Source organism: Melanostigma gelatinosum (genome assembly GCF_949748355.1).
Source record: "Melanostigma gelatinosum genome assembly, chromosome: 2".
NCBI lineage: Eukaryota > Metazoa > Chordata > Actinopteri > Perciformes > Zoarcidae > Melanostigma > Melanostigma gelatinosum.
In genome coordinates, this window is record NC_136635.1 from 17,535,949 (window position 1) to 17,557,362 (window position 21,414).

The window sequence follows — 21,414 nt, forward strand, 5'->3', positions numbered from 1 at the left end:
GATTTTAATGAGTTGAGTTATACAGATATATAATGTGTGGTTCAGAAATCAGTTTCAGCAGACACCATGAGCTGACCTGAGTCATTTCAAACTACAAACAACTACAGAGAGATGTAGTCCACCACAATCATGATTTAATTCAGAGGGCACGTCATCACATGCAACGGCCATACTGGTGTTGATTAATTAGTGAGTTGTACACCTATGTGATTGCTGTAGCATGTAGCCAGTCACTGCATTACAGTCTCTGTTATGGTAATGCATACTCACCTACACATATACTTACTGCATGTACAGCATTTCAGCAAAATACAACAAGTATATAGTAACACATAAAAACTGTTATGAGGCCAACGGTATTCAGTTGTGACGAAGCTAGACCAGCAGTTTCCTCTGCGGCCCAGTCTTTGTGTCTGCTAAACATTTCCCAAAGTTATCTCTGCACTGGACATGAACTTATTGTCTCACTATGTCTGAAAAGAAAACAAGCATATTTCCCAAAATGGTTGTTCCTTTTTAGATTCACCCTTCTCTGAAATACTGTTGTAGCATCTTGGATAAAGGAAGCCAGAGATACTGCTCTGTTGGTTACAGTCGGGTTCTATCGAGTTTGATCTGCTGTGCCATTCTCAAACTGCATCTTTGAACTCATTAACATTAGCTTAGAAGAGGTGATCGATAGCAGCAAAAATATTATGGCCTTGCAATTAATGATTTATGGCTTGAATGAATATTTTGCATCGTTCTTGCAGAGCTTGTGCTGTAATGAAGATGTGCACTTTGCAAGTAGTTCAGGAAGTTCAGGCATGAACTTGCGGTGACTTCTGCTTTCTCCTCGTTTTCATTTTGGAACACTGCTTCAAAGGGTACTGTGATCAAAGCTGTCTGAGAGGCAGCATGGGGAAAGAGCAAAAGAGGGAGAGAGAGAGAGAGAGCGAGAGACTGTCAGAGAGAATAGGGAAAACCCCAGCGCTCTCAAATATAAGCAGAGCTCTGCGTGAACACGTCCATCTTTCCCTCCCAGCTGCCTAAACAAAGGCATCAGCGCTTATCAAACCCTGCTTTCCACCCCAATAGCATTCTGCCAGACTGTTTTGACATCTCAATCGAGTGTTTTATTATTCTATTCCTTTCATTCAGTCTCAGCCACAAGAGGATTACTCAGAGATAGGCTGGTTATATCATGACCTAGATAAGACAACATCATTGTGCTCACGCTATTTGTTCCATGTCCTTTCGTCACACAATTATATTCAAAAGGAGGCAGTGAATTGTGGGGGAAGCTAATAGAGACGTCTTTTTGAATTTCATTTGAATCAGAATGAATATGTAGACAAAACAAAAAACCCACCACTGATTATGCAATCACTAAAAAATCTTCTATATTCAAATATGTTGGTTTGAGCAAAACCTTTTTAGTTGATCAGTTTGGCAGCTAAAACCTCCTGTACTTCTTATGACGTCGATACAAACACATATCAGTTTCTCTTCTTACTGTAAAGATGAATGATTTTCAGAATCACACACTATAAAGTCCATTAGTGTTTTCCCTTTTCTCTTTGTCCTTTTGACCCATCCGTGTCAGAGTTGTCCAGAAATCACCAAAACTTAGCTTGCTCACTGATGACCTCTGCTGTCTCAAGACACAGCATTGACCAGGCAGGGAAAGTACAACCTAGTGGCCTTGAATTCAGGTAGAGTGGAATAGGAAATGATGAAATCAATACATTCTCTTAGCTGTATCTGAGCCACTGCTCCCCTCCTCTGTCCATTAAGGACTGTGTTTACTCTGGTCTCTGACGCAGCTCAGCCAGACTAGAGCATCACTCATTCTCTGTGAACTTGCCATCTGCATATCAAAGCTGAGAGTCCAGGGTGAACATAGTCTCTGGCTCCATCTGTTTCTGACAACGTAAAGCCAAGAGAAAACTTCCAACTCTACACACCCAAACAACTCAAAATTTCTTGGTTGGCATGTCTTTAATTCCTGCAAATGTGTAGTTGATGAACTTCCTTTGCCCCCTGTAGGATATCTATTTAAACTCAAATTTCCCACATTCTTAAGTGCTACTGTTGACCTATATGCCAAAGTTTAATCACTGCAAGGTGTTTAGAAGAGTGTATTTTTTAAGCTGCTCTGAACAAAATTTTTGAAGATCAAAATACTGTGCAATTTAAAAGGGATCACCTGTCGTGATGAACCCAGAGAGAATTACTCTGCAGTTCCCCCTTAGCTCGACAAAGCTTCACAGCATCTTGTAGGTCATTGTTTTTGTTTTCCAGTCTGCAACTGTACTGTTCTGATTCACTCACTGCTCTTATTAGCAGGCAGACAGCTGTTTTAAGCGAAAACACTCTAGAAACCCACTATACACTACCATCACCACTCAGGCAAAGTTAGCGACTACTGGTAAAAGTACTGGAGGATTTAGCAGCTAAAGAGCCACACATACTCCGCATAGTAGTCGAGTTGGTGGAGACCAATACAGAGCTGTGTGTAGAGTTGATAATATAACTTACTCAGTGTTGCACTGCCTCCAAAAAATAATTGCAGGTTAAAGTAACTATTGACGGCATGTGTATTTCAGCATGTTTATGCATGAGTGTATTTTTGGATCTGTGTTGTATGCGTGCATGTGGATTGTCATATCATATCTTAATGTAAAAAAAGTTATCATGTATCATCAAGACTGGTAACATCAATCTCGTCGCCAAAAGACTATGAAGTTATTTAAAGCAGCAACAACTTGTCAATTAGTTGATTAATTTAAAACGAAAAACATGTCTTTATTAATCCCATTAATCATTTTAGTAATGTTTCAAGCAAAAGTGCGAAACATTCACTTTTCCCTGCTTTTCAAAGAGGATTTGCTGATTTTCTTTGTCTTTATACGAAAGTAAATTTAACATCTTTGGAATTATTGGACTGTTGAATGAATTAATAAATAAAAAACGACATCTCCTCAGGCAGTGTAAAAATTTAAATGTACATGCTTTACTATTTTCTGACATGTAATACTCCAAATGATTAATTGATTAATCAACAAAATAATTTGCGGAATGATTGAAAATAAAAAAAGAATCATTGGTTTCGGCCCTGACGCTATTAACTGGTGAAAAAATGGGATGTTTTCAAACTTTTGGATAGAAATAGTGCTATGAGTATTGTAATTGCTTTTTGGTGGTGATCTCGCCAGCGAACACTGTAGAGCATGGAGCAGCTGGAAATTCAAATGAATCTGTGTGTTTGTTGCCTTTGGCAGGAGCTCAACATAGGAGGAAAGTAATATCCAAGTGACTGAGGTGCCTCAAAAATTGGAAGCTGGGTGACACATTACTCTTCCCATTAGGAGCTAAGCAGCAATGCGATTTTGGCCAGGATATCTGAGTGTTTGTCAGTATTTCATCTCATCCATTTTACATATCTTTATACTCAATTATGTCCACCTGTTTATGCAGATTGTTTTTTCCTTGTATCTCTTTCCTTCTTGCATATTTCATTTTCACTCTGCCTTGCATGTCATCTCTCATTCGTCCTCTCAGTCAAAACCACTGAACTTTGCTGGTTTTAAGATATATATGCCAGGTTTTAAGATATATATGTAAAATAGACAGATGACAAATTAGCTCTAAATAAAGGAAATTTAAATGGATCAACAATTAGTTGATCAATTGATTAGTTATGTAATAGAAAATCAATTGGAAATTACTTTGATAATCCATTGTTGAAATGTTGTTGTGTGGATTTGCTTGATTTAAGTTGAATATTTTCTTTGGTTTTATACTGTTTGTTGGACCAAATGGGCAATTTTAAGATGTCAGCAGCTCAGGCATTCAGAACTTAACATTTCATACACCAAATGAATACAAATAATTATCAACAGATTCATCTACAACAGATCATTTTTAGTTGTAGCTCTAAATCTGGTGGTGAGGTGAAGCAGAATTGGTGGTTAAACTTACTGGTGCACTGCGGTGAAAAGAAGCATTCATAAAGAAGCATTCATAAATCTTTCCGTCAAACAAAAAGAAAAGAGGATGGCAATTTTTACACATTTGTTTAGCTTCTGGTGTCTATATACAATTCATGAACACCTGACAGCCAATCAAAATAGAGTATTTTCCATGGACAGTCTAGGGGTTACAGTTATATTGACAGCGATAACATGATATAGTGTTAGATTGCTGGGAACAAGAGATGAGATTCATTCCACTCATTTTGTTGGTCAAAGCTCAACAAGATCTACATCTGATGGACGGGAAGAAGGGGAGACGTATTCAAGACTTGTCTTTTCTCAACATAGTAGGCTGGTGTGACAGGCTGCTCTTCTATAGGTGGTCTCTACACAGTGAATTGAGGTAGAGAGTGAATTGTATTATCTACTGAATGAACAACTGAGCTGGTGATGGCACTCTAACAAGTTTCTAGCCTCAGGTAGACTCACGTAACAACAATCTAGCCTGAGGTAGGAAGTCTTATCCTCATTCAACCTGTCCTCTCCCACAGGTCTCCCAAGCTGACAAACATGTAGATGCTAGAGATACTGCATCAGTTGGTCCGCTTTATAATCTGAGGGATTTAGTGTACCTAAAACTACTGAATTTTAATCTCCATTACTACATGAATATAAGTAGAAGGAGCAATTTAATGTAATTGACTTTCAATTTACCAGGATAGTCAATGCACTAACAATAATTTCTTACAAGGAGTACCCAGATACTGGGTAGCGGCTGGACATCACTCATGCGACATATAGTATGAAATGAATCTCTGTATAATAGAAAGCGCTTGTATCAACAGAAGGATTATAGTGGTGATAATGCATCATCCAACAACAGACTTATGTTATATGGTCTTTGTCTCTGATGATGTGAGGAAGAAAGTAAACAAATGTGGCTCCCTACTTGTAGGTATTGTGGGGAAATTATTAGAATGCTGAAATTATAAAATCCCCCTGGCTGTCTGTCATGAAGTCTTGATTGAATTTCATTACAGCGTCTTATATCTGTCATATTTATTTGATCATTTTGAAATTGTTACCCTACCCACACATATATTCTCATACAAATCACACTGCAAAAATGTTCCCCAGATTCCCAGAATATTATATTATCACACTGTCAGTGTTTTATTTGTGTCTGCTGAGATATGTCTGGGGAGAAGGAGGCAATCTGCAATGGTTTTGTCATCTTCTGATAAGCCTTGAGGGAAAGAGCGAAGCAGAGGACAGCAGGAGGATGGATGGGAAAAGGAAAAATATTGGAAGAAAAATGGAAATAAAAAAATCAAGAAAGGGTGAGATGTGTGGCAGAGCAAAACAGTTAAAGAAAATTGGAGAGATAAGGAAAGGAGAGTTGGTTGAATAGATGGGAAAAAAAGAAATGGAAAGGTCAAACAGGAGAGAACCGGAGGAAGTAATGAGGTCGGAAAGTAAACCGGGGTAAGGGCGGAAAACTGCTTAGGTCAGTAGAATGGACCAGTTAAGTGGATGGAGGTTTTAGTCTGAAAGCAGACTACAATTGCATTTTCATAATACATTATTTGTATGTTAATAGCTTTTTTTAAACATGCCAGACAAACAATACCAACTTTCCTTTGTGAGTATTTTCCACAACTTGGTGAACACAGTATCTGGAGGCTGAGGCGAGGACGGGCCTTTCGTAGTATTGTCACCGGCTCCAGTCCATTGCCTTTCACTGGACACTTTTTTTAGGTTATGTTTCTGACATTCATGATGACATTTGGATCGTAACAGGGAGCCCGACATGAACAACCTTTTCCTGTTCAGCCTATTTTTAAACAACAACTAAAACACCTAACGTTAACGGAAATGCCAAGACCACAATGAAAAAAGAAGAAGAAGATGTGGTGCTGTGGGAGAAATGGGGCCTTACAGGGGTTTGCCGTTTGTTAGACTGGACAATGAACAGCACCTTAAGCATGGGGCGGATAAGATACCAGTGATCCATTGTACCTAGATCCACTGATCTAAACGTTCCAGTCCCGATAACGATACCCGGGCTTTGGCTATTGGCCGATACAGTGTACCGATCCGATACCAGTGTTTAATTAATAATTCCACTGTGTGGAAGTCACTGGGATCATTCTTTTATGTCTACAGCAACAGGCATCAGGCTTGACTTAAACAATGCTTTCCTAACTTTGTGAAACAAAATGTCACAACATATAGATCTAAATTAACTGAATTGTTATTTATCAAAACAATGGTATCCGATACCAGATCGGCCAATTGTCACCGATACCAATCCAGCTATTTGAGTCAGTAATGGACCGATATCAGTATCGGTGCATCTCCAATAGTATGTCAGACCACAGGTGAGGAGAGAAGCAGCTGGACATGTAATTAAATGTGTGCGTGTTGATGTAAATGCAATTGCAAGATGAACATTGAACTTGTGTAACGGGCTTCTTCCTGCCCCTCTCTTTTTCTCCAGCTTGTAAGCCTGGCTTCTTCAAAGCATATGCTGGGAACACTGAATGCTCCAAGTGTCCTCCACATAGCTCCAGCCATGACCAGGCCGCCACCATCTGTCACTGCGACAAAGGCTTCTACAGAGCTACCAAAGACTCCTCCACCATGGCTTGTACAAGTCAGTAAAGCAGTTACTAAAACTCTCTTTTTCAGCTGGGTCATTCTTAGTTCCTGTTTGTCTGTAATTTATTTTCGTCATCCCATCCCTCCCCAATCCATTTGCACTTTTTTATTGTAGCAAGATGATTGACCTGAATTTAGATCTATGCCCCCATAACTATAAGCCTCCGTATTTAAATTTTGAAAAAATCAATTATGATGTCCCTCATTTATCGACGTAAAACATTCTGAGAGTAGCATCCATGTAATTGACAAGTAGCATGCTGGAATTAAACACTTGGGGCACTCTGAAAGCTTTGCACCCACACTAACTGACACATTTTTAAAGACACACTCACTCACTCACTCACACGAACTTCAGTTCTGGTCACTTTGCCAAACCAGACATTGCAGAGTTTTGAAAATTGGAAAAACATCAGATCTGTGTACTATCCAAGAAATTGATACACAGGCTGTTAGAATAAAATACTGCAAAATAGGTTGAAAACCAACCATCTACCCACACACACACTTACATCGCACACACATCACATGACAGATTCACACTCCATGCTGCTTAAGGTCCTTCAATTGACAGATTGTGGTGATCATGTGCCCAATTAAGCTTCATTCACTTTAGGTCAGATGAGTGGTGTATTTGCTGTTATACTTAATACTGACTCTTGCATACAAAACTGCATTTTTGCACAGTAGTATTCCACAAGTACGGTGTTATTGCTGCTTTTTTCATAATTTTTTGGTAAACCGTAGACACACTTAATGGATCTCCCAAGAGGTCTAAATAATCTGAAATGGCACCATTGATTATAGATCATATGTTTTGGTTGACTCTTTTCAATCAGGCAATAACCAAACCCCTCTACATGTGTTATGCTATATTTGCACAATACCTGATAAAGTGATCAGTGCGTTATCAATGAGTACTCTCTCTCTGATTGCCTTTTCTTTCCCTCCAGGGCCTCCTTCGGCTCCCAGGAACCTGGTCTCATTGATCAATGACACGGCTCTCTTCTTGCAGTGGATGCCTCCCAGTGACACAGGAGGCAGGAAGGACATCACATACAACATCCTGTGCCAGCGCTGTGATGGAAGAGACGGCGACAGTGGTGTGACACAGTGTGAGCCATGTGAGCCAGACCTGCGGTTCATCCCACGGCCGCTTAGTCTGACTGGTACCTCTGTGGCAATACTGGATTTTGCGACGCACGCCAACTACACCTTCCATGTAGAGGCAGCAAACGGCGTTTCTGGGCTGGGGGTGTCTGCACGCTCGCTGGCGAATGTTACCGTCAATACACACCAAGCTGGTGAGTTGCAGAGCTTTTGTTCACTTCAGTGCTACTTTACAGTTCTGTTTGATGCACTGTCTTCAAATCCAGCTGTGGCAATGATGACAAGCAAATGTACCTCCCACAGAATTATCCGGGTGAATTATGTTGATATTCTTGACTTGGATTTACAATTTATTACTAATTTCATGAGTAAACAGATTATACAGCGAGCTAATTAATTGATTAATCCATCAACAGACGATTAATTGCAAACATTTTAGACAGTCATTTACTCAGCAAAAATGCCAAGCATTTCTGTTTCTCATCACTGTGATTGAAATACCTTGGGTTCTGGACCGGTGGTAGCGCAAAATAGCAAATCAGAGACCTCACAATGGGTTCCACAGTCTTAATTTAACATTATTTTCTGATTCAAGTATAACTTTAAAACATATTTAAAAGGCTAATAATGAAAACAGTTGTTAGTTGTGGCCATGAATTCTTTAATAATTGAAATCAATTTAAAAACAGTTTGCAGGGCTGAAATAGTACATGGTGGGCTACAAAATGTTGCGACACATGCATCATGTTAATCCTGCTGGCACGGGCAAAATGGCCATCTGGAAAGGTGGGAATTTTCCCAGTGGACCATTCAGCCGGTGGGATGGCAGAGAGCCAAGCAAAACCGATAAACAATAGTTTACAAACGAGCAGGTTACTTCTTCACAGGTTTATCTTGCTGCAATACAAAAATACCTGGTACGCCTAACTACCTAACTCACATGAGCGTTAACAAGGTGTTGCCCTAAAATACTAAATTGATTTATAACAGGATGTGGAAAAATAGTCCACAATTTACCTTTTAGGGCATTTGTCGGATTGAATGTGGACTGGATGTGAGGGACTAGTTTAGGTTGAATGCTTAGTGTATTACTTGTGATTACTGGTGATATGACTGTCCTCTGTGTTTGATCAATTAAACTGTATCTCAAGGCTTTGAGTTGAATTCAGCAACTTTGGTGCATAGTAGCTGTAGAACGCTATTGACTTAATTGTTCCTAAAAAAAAGAAATGTTTTGTTTACAAGACATCTGCAGTTTATGTATTCCATTTGTTGACCTTCTGGTGGACAGATTGTTGAGAGTTAACATTCAACAAGCCATATTTGGCTCTAGCATATTAATATAGGTTAAATATGCATGCTTATGCTTGACATATATGCAGATGCTGTAGTTACATAATATCAGATTTTTAGCTCATAAATATTGTGTTTGCATGGGAGCAGATTGAGGTATTTATGCTGTAGTAGCAGGAACGTTTATTTATTCTGCAGCAGGATTTGCCTTTCCCCCTCCTGAAAACCCTGTGTCTTTTTCCACAGTCTTTGTCTTTCCGTCCAGCTTAATGTGTCAAAAAGTGAAGCACAACTCTGACCCTTGAATAGCTGACGGAGCCATTATGACCTGAACCTGAAGTCCTAATTAGCGATATCCGGCTGACCTGAGATCAGCTACTTATAGATGTCCTCAAGGAAGCACGTTCCTTGGCTTGAATTGGGGAAAATAAGAGACCTGAGTGTTCTAGTGACTACTGGATCCTGAACCTGATATTTGAAGGGCAAGAATATTGATGGCACGATTGATGGAGAAGGTTGAAATGAAAGAAGGAAAGGGAGTGGATGAATAAATTATACTGGGATGTATGTGCACATTTTCTAGCAAGCCATGAATTTCTGATGACAACAAGACAGACAGACATCAGTGGCTCAGATATAAAAATCAGGAATTATCCGTGCCAAATCGTCTTTGTGTGTGATAATAGGCTGCCATGATAGCCATATTGTTGCAGTTTGTCCTTTGTATTCCGCAGACTGAAAGGAAGTCCAAAAAACATATATACAACAGTTTATCTTATTTTCCACTATTTGTGTTTTTGAGACTACAAGCTGAAAGTTTAGTCAATTACAGCCAATCTGTAGTCTTACAGCTGTTTGTCCAATTATGTGTACAATAGATGGCAGGAACAAAGTCTCTTATCTGGTCTGAATTCTCAGTTTTGTGGTACCTTGATCAGAATGGTGCTGTGTGCTATTTAAACAAGACTTGGAGTTCTGTCGATGCATTCTGGTGTGTAGCAAGTTTCATTTGAACCATGTTCACTATCTTAGTTTAGCGTGTTAGCATGCTAACTTTTGCTAATTAGCGCAATACATAAAATATAGCTACGGTTGAATGTTTTGCAGTTTTTAGTTTGCAGTTCTTTAGAAATAAATAGAATTATTGGCCAAAATAAAGTTTTGACCTGATGGTGGCGCTAGAGGAAAAGTCAGGGGATCACCAAAGTGGGTAAGATTCATCCTGAGGGGTGACGTGAATGGACAGACCAAATTTCATGTCAGTTAATTGAGTAGTTATATTTCAGTCTGGACCAAAGTGGTGGACCAGCACCAGACTTCGTTAAATTAAAAAATATAACTATTTTCTTTCTATCAAGTTATCAACCCTTTTGTGTTTATTGCCTCTTCTTTGCAGGATTTAGTATATTTGGGTTTCTGCTTCTCTCAGTTTCTCAGGTGATATGGAGTGTATGGTTGCTAAGGTCTTCATGATTATATCGCCGTCATTCAAGAGAAGTTAATTCAAACAATTCAGTCAATTTACTTCAACAGTCATTTATTGTGGCTGTATAGTATACAGTGAAAACTAATCAATATTCAAAGTTTGATTTTTAGAAATGTTTTGCTGATAGGCTGTCATCATACCATGGAAACCAAGATGTCAGGTGTGTTTGTGTCACTTCACACGCATCTCTCTGGCAAAAGCAGCTCGACTGACGAGAGGAAGTTGTAATGCAAATTAATCTCTGTCGCGGATGAGAAGAAGCCTGTGGGGATGTTTTCATTAGGACGTTTAGAATGGATTAACTCGTCAAACTGCCTCTCCCAGGTAAACACACTGTATGCACACACAGCCAGGCAAGCATGCACACAAGCAGGCAAACAAATCCATACACGTATTACATTCGCACACACATTTGCTTCACTGTGTACCACCTACAGCCTTGCACATGGTCTGTTAGTCATTCCCAGCTCTTCCCTGTGCGCACTCTCGTTTTTCTTTCTCCCACACACAGGGATCATTTTTTGTAGTTCATTGGACTGAAATGTTTACATAAGTCCACCTGTAATTCACAGCATCACACGTGCTTATCTCCCACACATGTAATTGAACAGGTAGCATGCATGTGGTATTTAAAATGTATATATGTATTTTAGCTGTACATAGAGGAAAATCTTTCAAGAAGCCTCTTGATAAGGCCATGTAATAACAGACCAATATTAGATGGTTGTTAAATGCAAAGCATTCGTCAAGCACCCAAAAACGTACTATAAGTTGAGATGAGGTAGATGCTCGTTGAGCTGGGACAGAGGCTTGTTGTAAATCTGTCTAAACGTTTGTTTGGATGGACTTTGGATGGACAGACTCATTGCCAATTAACGCAGTTGCTGAAAGATGATTCACGTAATTGATTGTGATATTATGTCAATGATGGAATGATAACCAATCAAAAGTAGAAATAGCAATTAACTGATTTTTTTTGTGTGTGTGAAGGAGGGGGCACCATTTATTTTCTGTTTGCATGCTATCTGTTTGTAAATTCAATATTAATGTCTCATTATTCTTTTAATTATTCTAAACCTTCTCTTCCCTAATGCCTGTGTGCTTGTCTAACCTTGATACGTTATAATGCCCAGTTTAGCCATATGTATGATCGCTCTGTCTTTGAACAGAGTGGAGTGTTTATTGCCTTTGTTGACGATATGATACACTGGAGTTATCATTCAGTTTTGTAGCAGTGAGAGCTGAGCAATATTTATTTCGTCACAGATTCTCAGAAGGCACATTTAATCATCCGGGATGCCTCTTTGTGAGCACTCTCCTCCACACTTAATTTCACTTTGTGAAGCAGGAGGCTTGTTGAAGCTGATGAAGGTCAGCAGCTGTTGTCCGAACGCCTCTCAAGGCAGCAACGCAGAGCAGTGTGAGCAGGATGATCTCTGTGTTTACGAACAGCGAACTGCACTCCACTCAAAAACACTGTAGTTATTGCTCAGCGGAGCGTTTGTCACCGACGATTCCTCCCACAAAGTTCACTGCAGCATTCTGTGACGAGGCAGAGAGAAATCAGTGCAAATTTGCCTGAGGTGTTTGCTGCACAGAGGAACAATGTGCTCCTGTGACGGGAGCAGAGAGACGACCACAAAGATAGACTCACTCTGTGTTCAAGGTAATGCTCATGTACGATAAAAGATTGGGTCCTAGACTAGTAGAGGCTGAAAATTCCACTGTTGAGCCTTTGAAAGTTTGGAAAAAAAAGATTACACTTGTGGAGTTTTCATGTGTTTTGGTTGTGGCACATGTTTTATATTTGTGAAGCCTGGAAGAATCTAAATTAATTGAATTACATCGAATCAAATCATTCGCAAAATGATTTAATGATGCATTGATTCTGAGATAATCTAAATCAAATAGCTGCCGGTTTAAATGGTGAAATCTACAGAGTTGTGCTCATCGTCTTTCCGTTAATTCGAGGCTCTACTGCTCTGCTACTGCTACTACAGATCATAGTCTTTAAAATCAGATCAAGTTATTAGTAATAAGTTTCAATGGTGTTTTTTTATTGTCAGCTGACTCATTGTTGGTAATATTTGACAATAGCAAAGGTTTGAACGATCAGTGAGTTGTCACTTCACGTTTATGTCATTGACATATGACATTTCTAGCCTGTGGTACGTATTTGATTACAGCTTCACATGAACAGTGACTTCATCACCATGACATCATTTTAGGATTGTCAAACAGTAGAGCACCTTAGAGCATGCTGTTGGCACTTTATTTTTAACATCTATGCCTCTCCACGGCATACATGTTTGTTTTTGCGCTGTCTGGCACTGTTGGCACTGTCAATCAATTAGGGCTGTTTTCCTAATGGGTTACCCTCACCTGTCTTCTTATTAGGGGTGTAACGGTACGCGTATTCGTATTGAACCGTTCGGTACGAGGCTCACGGTTCGGTACGCATGACGAACCGAATACGTTTGAATAAAAAATATATATAATAATAATTTTTTTAAATTAAGTTAAAACATTTGGGTAAAAGGGTCCTGAGGAGAGGTTTATACTCAAGTCTATCTCACATCTGAATGTTTAATCTATTTTATTTTGGTATCTTCGTCCCCCTTCATCAACATTTTTTCCTTTATGAAACAATAACAAGAGTCAAGTAAAGGTCACACATGCTGAATCCATGTCTGAACATTTCCCAATGTTTTGCGGTGTCCTGATTCAGGAGATTTTCTCTGTTTTACTTTGTTCTCTTCCCCTTTCCCCCAGTGGATTCCCTTTCCGTTTTCATCTCCTTTGCTGTGGGAATACGGCTGACGTCTATTTATATACTCAGATGCTGAGGAGATGCAACCTCGTGGGATTTCTTTACTGCTCTCCCTGTTAACTCTTTCTGTCTTTTACCCCTCCCCCCTTTCTTCATCCAAGCACACACACACACACACACACACACACACACACACACGCATGGTGATAGATACATAACATTATACCATAATGCTGCAAAACTAAATCCCCTCGAGTAGTGTGATTTTCATGGACATTTTTATCCCATAAGTGGGTTATGCATATTTATCTGGTTTCACTGCTGCCAACTGAAAAACATCATCATTTCCAATTAAAACATGAAATTCATGGACACCATTCTTGCTTTAATATGTTTTGACTGATTAATTAATATCACAAGCCCACATAGTTACACTTTCATTCATTTATTTAAATGCATGATGCATTTAATGCAGTTAATGCATGATTTTGAGGATGTTATGCAAGGAATCCCTTCCTGGGTTTAAATGCTTGTAAAACTAGCAATAAGTCATAACAAACATACTTGTGATCGATGTGGAACTTTTTTTTTTATTATTACAAACTGAAGAGTGACAAAACGTGACTTTGGACAGATTTAGACATCTCTGCTGGTCGTACAGCGATATGTATTGTGTAGCTGTTCCTCTTCAGATAAGTTTGCCTCAGGTTTTGTGCGTGCCTTTGCTTGCATACACTTCCATTTTTACATGGATAACAACAGATATGTCTGTCAGTACTGTGTGCTAAAGCTGAAATTATAGTTCAAACGGTCGACGGACAATTAATCCTTCTATTTTGAAAATCAATTGCTCATCATTGGTAATTCTTTAAGTAAAATAAGCTAAATATTACAGAGAAAGAGTTGCTCCCTGTCTTTGCTGTGTGAGATAGTCAGTTGAATATGTTTCTGCTTTCTGCTGTTAATAAATAGAGAACACAAATCATTTTTTTTACCAGTATCTGACATTTTCTAAACCATACATTAATCGATTAACAAAGAAAATAATCAGCAGATGAATCATTGAAAATAATTATTTGATGTGCAAATGTAATTAGTTTTGTTAAGGATTACAGTGTTCACATTGTATTGGCCATGCGTTCACAATCAGACAGAAACAGTAAAATATCCACTGCTAAATCTGAAATACTTCCACCTGTCATATTTAGTTTAGTTTAGTTTATTTAATTTGCACAATTCAAACAATAAAGTAAAAATAAACAAACATAACAGAGATAAATTTATATCACAGTGCAGGAAGAGGCAAAAAGCCAACTGGGCTTATTTGAAGCCTCCACCTACACAATATTACAATTTTACAAAATGACAGAGAACATCAAATTAATATGCATAAGATATGACGACATAAAATGTTAAAATATAAATGTAGCTCAAGTGCAAGTTCAGTCAGGAAGACACTCACTAGTAATCTCTGTCTTTCCTCTCCTTGTAATTACTCTGTCAGCTGATTGGGGGCGTGCACGGTTAAGCAACCAACCAGATTCGGCACACAGTTTCCTTAAGCCAATCAGCTCGTTGCTGTCAATCTTTAAATAGTGTTCTCCTCTCTGCTGCTGTCAGTTCAGCGTTAAGCAGATGCGACCCGCCTCCACCCCAGTCGCCTCCAGTCAGCATCACAGTCAGGCTCCTGATTCATCATCAGATGGCAACAACTCCTTTCACCACCACCACCAGTGTCTGGACTCCAGGGGGGATTAGGCCTGTGGGACCTCAGTATCCCTACCCTCGGTGATATTACTTCAGGATGGAGTCCAATCGCCAAAGACTTTGCACTTTTCATATTTGACGCTTGTATAATAAATCATTGTTAACTTATGAAACAAGTCTCTGCCGATTGAAATATAAATATAAGTAAAATGAAATATTTCACCTTTGACAACTTGCTGAGAGATTTGTTTGAAGGAGCTCGTGTTTATTATAATGCGCTTTGTAATAATGACTCGAAACTGATCAGTATTGAGCTAAAAACATTCAGGTATGGTATGGATGACAATCACAACTCACTGGAGTTTGTCCTTGCCCGTGCACTTTTGCACCGAGTGTGCTGTCAATACACAGTGTTTATTTGTGTTGGTGCGTCTGCTGTTTGCTATTAATAACTGCAGCGGGCGGCCACGCTCAGAGGCCTGAGATATTCCCACAACATCTCCAGGCGTCGCTGTGCAGCTCAGGCACCACCTGCCACCAGGATAGAGAGGACCCGTGTTATCTGGAATAGCATGGCTGACATGGCAGACATGTGATGTGACTCTACAAACTGTTTAAAAGACAGCACAGTCCAGTGATTGGGATCCTATCCATGTGTGGTACATGTGTGATGCAGAAGTGTACTCTTTTGATTAATGTGACACAGTTGTCATTGAGCTGCTGGACTGTGAAGCATCGTATCTGGACAGAGCTGCTGATGCTGAAACTCTTGGCCTCGTGACAAGATGTGGAAGTCGCATCTGAAACTCAAGTCTTCTGAGACCTTTCTGAAGTGCCCCATCCAGCCTTTGGCCTTCTGTGTTTAGTCGGTCATCTGCTCCTCTGAGCATTAAGATAGTTTAAGACATCAGTTTGGGTTTGAATTTGTATTCCGACAATGATCTCTAAAACAGCACGCTCCACAACAGCGTGACTGGATCTATTAGTTTGCCAGATCATATTCTGTTCAAGCAAAGTCTTTATGAATAATTGGTGGTAAATATTTGAATCTCTGCTGGGTTATTTTGTGTCTCCTCAGCTGCCTTTAGCAAAATATGACCCCAAATTCAACAATAATGACAAACATGACAAACAGTTGTTGTGCGTCTAGTGGTTTGGTTAACACAAATGATTCTCTCAGGCCGCACATGAAGCTGGACAGTCAATAGTTGCTCCTTGGCCCTCCTTTCCTTTTGGGTATTCCTGTAATACACAAACAATTCTCTTGCAAACTGCAATGAGGTTTTTTCATTTCTCAAAAGTGTTTTTTCATGAGATTTTCTTCTGTAAACTGGAGAAGTAACATGCAGCATGTGTTTTTCTCAGGCAGTGTTTCAGATTTCCTTTCCAGTGTGGAGTTTTGAAACTTTTTTTGTTCAGTATTGATATAGTTCTTTCGTGATTGCTGAAGATACTTTTAAAATGCGTTTTACAGTCGAGTCTCTGAGCTCGGTGGATTCACTTTAGAGTTCACTACAGTGGCTCGAGCAACAGCTGAGATCACTCATTTCTTTATTCCCTTGGGCTTCTTGGACAGGTGACTCTGAGTGGCTCAGTCCTGCTGCAAACGTGCCATTTTTCTTGCTTGTGTTTTTTCCCAATCCTTATGCCAATTACTCTTTGGCACATGATCCTTAGTACATACGTCAGTCACTAAGTCCAATAAGTTCATTCTTTTGTAATCACAGCTGAAATCCTTGCACTCTGACTGCATCCTCAGGTCCTGCTCTGGTGGGTGTAGTCAGGAAAGACTGGTCGTCCCAAAACAGCATTGCCCTCTCCTGGTCAGAAGTGGAACAGCTGCCATCAGACACAGTGGACTATGAAGTTAAATACTTTGAGAAGGTAAACTCTTTGATGGTATTAAATAATTGTTTCTTTTGAAGGCCATCCATTGTTTTTAATGGACTCAGAAACTCATTTAGTGAGAGACTCAGGATGCCTCAGTGTTCTACTGAATGACTCAGAAGGTCTTTCATTCCAGCAGCAGTTCGATTTCTTTAATGAACACCTTTAGATGTGCTTTTTAGATTTAGCATCTTTCTGATGTCAATCATGTTTCATATGGCATTTTTTCTGGTGTTATTTATTCTTTGTAATGTGTTTTTGTCTGTTTTGCACTGTGGACTGTGTCTATTGTTGTCTGTATGAGTCTATTGTTGTTTGCATTCGTTTTTGGTGGCAAATGCGTTTCCCCACTGGGGATTAATAAAGTCTTCTAATCTGATCTAAAATAGTTTGATTATTTTTGTTTTAGGCCATGTTTATGTAACATATGTGTTAATTGCTTTGTGTTAACAGTGGTTTGGACTCAAATGAACCCTAATTGTGATTGCATATAGTGCACATCACGCAACACACAAACAATCTCTGCTCACAGAACAATTAGCATTTTTAGCGTGCGGAAAGTGTAAGTGCAGAGCATCTTTAATGCAATGCTATCTCTGCTTTTTTTTACCATCTGCTCTGATAGTTAATAGGATGAAAATGTGTTTGGTTGAAATGTTGATATGATAATGGCTTTATGCAAACACATGTTTATATGTCCTGCCAAAACTTGCTTTTGTTTATCATCTCTGGCAATCTGTTTCTGTTTTTTGTTCTTTTTAGGAGCAAGAGCAGCTGAGCTACTCATCAACGCGGACCAAATCCCCCAGCGTGGTTGTGACGGGCCTCAGACCCTCAACTGTCTATGTCTTTCATGTTCGTGTCCGCACTGCTGCTGGCTACACAGCGTACAGCCCCAACTTTGAGTTTGCCACTGCAGCTGAGGGTACGCCTGTGGGGGAGAGAGCGTGTAGGAATTGCACCTTTGTTTGTGTTTGCACTGGCTGTGTTCTAGGAAGGAACGGCACTGATATTCAGTCATCCGGTCAGTTCGATTTGTGTTGAAATTCCAATGGATAGAGGTCTTGTTTTAATGCAATGCACTGGAGAAGAAAGGAGGTTTAAAGCCAGAGATGTGAAGTCATCGGTGTTGATCAACAACCTTATAAAATCTTGGGATACGTTTTATGGTCATTCTCTGCTATGGATCAGTGAAACTCATCAGTGCTTATTCAGGCATGAGCCATTTATTTAAATGTGTATAAGCTCTGTAAATTCCTGATGCACACATTACGCTCTGATTCTAATCCTGAAATATGCAGGAATTCACATCCTCCTACAAAATACACACTTTTAGGTGATGAATATGTAGATGTCCAAATTCATATTCTCATACTTCCATATGCCAGTGCATTTATATACTCGGATTGTGCTTCTACAAATATGCCGTATTCTCTCTCACCTTATTCAACCCATACAATGCTTGCTCTCACGTAGCATTATGTCACAGAGTGCAGTGATTTTTTTGTTTCTTGACTGTTTTCCTACTTACCATAATTTCATATTAACTGTTGGAGAAGTCCAACAATATCAAAAAGTTAAACTCAGTTAAATGTAAAATAAATAGCACTTTAGATTACTAAATGAATGTGTTGATTTCAACAAGTATCACTGAGATGTCAGTCCATTTAGGGAAACATCAGGAAATATTTCCGGCCTCTGTCTCACGCTGCCGCTCAACATGTACTGACTGGCCTGGCTTTGTTTTGTTCTCACTTTCCTCAGATCCTGATATTGCTGATCAAGGTCAGGTTCTGGTGGTCGTCACAGCGTCTGTAGGAGGCTTCTCCCTGCTGGTCATCCTCACCCTCTTCCTCCTCATCACTGGACGGTAAGACACCCCCTGTTTCGCTCTGGTGCTGGCTTACTGTTAACACCACACACAGACATACACACCCTCGCAGACGCCTCTGCTCTTCCCTTTTCATGATCTCCAGTGTGACGCTATACCCGAAGTCTGGTAATGGACTCTCTTTTTGCCACCAAGCAGACACTCTTATTTTCCAAATGGCTGAACCAATTTTCTGCCTAATTACTCAGCATGTAATGCAAGTACCAGCAGTTTGCTCCATTCCATTAACTTCCACAGGTTCACTCAGACCATTGTCTTCACTTCACCTCTGGTTCACAGGGTTTTACCATTAGAGGCACTTATTACCGTAATAAACAATGAAAAATGGCCCAGGATCTGTAGGTAATTTGTCTGGATTTTTACCTAATTATGAAGCAAGCTGAAGTGATAATCTCAGATCACACAATTGGAAAACTTAAAACGCTGAAAATATCTGCACAATGTGTCTCACTTCCCAGACGATAAATGATAGACAATTGGCCAAACGCAAGAACATTTTTTGTATTCTTATCCTAAACCTAAAGCTTGCTCGTACAAGTGTTCCAAGTCAGATTCATAAAACTCTCAACTGCACAAACTTGTCGTAAACAGCTTGTTTCAACTTGATGGAAGCCTTCCATTGATGACCAGGTGCCTGTTTGTGGGATTTGATCATTAGCATAATCAATGCCACTAAGTTGCCATAAAAGTTTGAGGAAAGAGGTTCATTAACAGAAATGTTTCCCAATCTTATTTAAAGTCTGCCTCAGATTAAGGCATTTCAATTATTCTCAAGCAATACAAGTGTTTTTCCTCTGTTGGGAAAGGAACACTATCTGTACATTACTTGTACAACATAAAACAAAAAAATTGAAGTAGAGGGAAATTGTTGAATGAGACAAATTATCGTATGTCACTACAGTATGTGCCTCTTAAGAACAAATCGATTCCTACGACTGGGTCTTGCATGACATCTAATAAGATAAGTTTCCACAGACGTGTCCTGAAGTGCAGCCCATATTTTAACACATGTTGAATGTGTTCAATGAATGCATTTTGGGAAAGGGCTGTGTTTCTTAGAACATCTCAGATATCCACTCCTGCTACTTCTGGGTTCTGGCCCTTTTGTTTGCCCGTAGCATACCTCTAAATTTTAACAGCCCTGAAATATATTTGTACAGCATTGGATACAAATACAAGCCAATATTATATGTTTGCCCACATCAAAGCTGACCAGATATCTGTCAGAAGCCTTTATGGCAAGGCACATTTATTTATATAGCAAATTTCAGCAACAAGGCAATTCAAAGTGCTTACTTAAAACATCAAAAGCGTCAAGACAAAGTGCAAAATAAATACACCACAAAAGGACATTCAAATAAAATGAAAGAAGTCATTGAAGAGTCAATAGAATAGAAAATTAAAACAAGCTATGAGAATAAGAATGAAAGTTACAGTTCAGAGTAAGAGGAAATTAATAATTCATTATATAATAAAAGGCAGTGGCAAACAGGAGTCTTCAGCCCTGTTTTAAAAGAAGTGAGTGTTGCAGCTGGACTGTACTTTTCTGTGAGTTTGTGTCAGATATGTGGAGCATAGAAACTGAATGCTGCTTCACCATGTTCAGTGTTAACTCTGGGGACAGAAAGCAGACCCGTCCCAAACAACCTGAGCGGTCTGGATGCTAGCATTTTGAAATCAATTCTTTGACAGACAGAAAGCCAATGTTAAGACCTCAGAACTGGAGTGATGTGATCCACTTTTTAGTAGCGTTCTGAATCAGATGCAACCGTCTAATCGATTTTTTTAGGGAGACCTAATGAAGATGAATGCATGGACAAGTTCTTTCCAAATCCTGCTGAGACATAAGTCATTTAGTCCTTGACTTTGTAATTGTCTTAATGTGGCTGTTGAAATTCAGTTCTGAGTTCATGACTACATGAAGATCTCTGGCTTGGTTTGTGGTTTTTAACATTGTCGTCTTGTGTTTGTTTCATGGAAGACAATTCTGGCACATCCAATCATTGATTTGTCCAATGCACTAACCATAGTCCCCTGGTGATATAGTTGTGTAATTTAGAGTGTGTGTCGAAAATCTGAGCCAGAGGAAGCATATAGATGTTAAACAGAGGAGGCCCCAAAATGGAGCCTTGGGGAACTCTGCATGTCACATTTGTCCGCTCAGATGTGTAATTACACACAAAGTAGTCCCTGTCCTTTAAGTATAATTTAAACCAGTTTAGTACTGTGTCATAAATTCCCACCCAGATTTCCAGTTGGTCTATTTACATGTTGTGGTTGATCATGTCAAATGCAGCACTGAGATCCAGTAGTACTAAAACTGAAGTTCTACCGTGTTTAATTGTATGTCATTAAAGACCTTAACCTTAATTAAGTGTACTACAGAGATTTGGATGATTTTCGTGTATTGTTTCAACATTCTCAGGTGCCAAGAATGGGCCACAATACAGAGCCACAAAGACTACAGCATGTGAATGACACTTGACAATACCTGCTTTATCTCTTCATTTCTCTTTGGCCTGCAGGTTCAACTATCACTAAAGGTTGTTTTCTACATCTGGCTTATCAACTATTTTCATATAAATAATCTCCTCTAAAGTAAGACGATGCAAAGTATCAGTAAAATTAAAATGGTATGATCATTTTACGGTTC

General features: G+C 39.3%; 1 protein-coding gene across 1 annotated transcript in view; it reads left to right on the top strand.

Moving 5' to 3' along the window:
* Positions 1 to 21,414, top strand: part of epha6 (eph receptor A6) — a gene marked incomplete at both ends in the record, with an annotated part of 48,469 nt that overhangs the window by 20,768 nt on the left and 6,287 nt on the right. Inside the window, 5 exons of the mRNA XM_079289575.1 lie at positions 6,457 to 6,612; positions 7,571 to 7,921; positions 16,743 to 16,867; positions 17,633 to 17,795; positions 18,635 to 18,740. Of these exons, the coding sequence (XP_079145701.1) occupies positions 6,457 to 6,612; positions 7,571 to 7,921; positions 16,743 to 16,867; positions 17,633 to 17,795; positions 18,635 to 18,740 (901 nt within the window). The remainder of the gene's footprint in view (positions 1 to 6,456; positions 6,613 to 7,570; positions 7,922 to 16,742; positions 16,868 to 17,632; positions 17,796 to 18,634; positions 18,741 to 21,414) is intronic.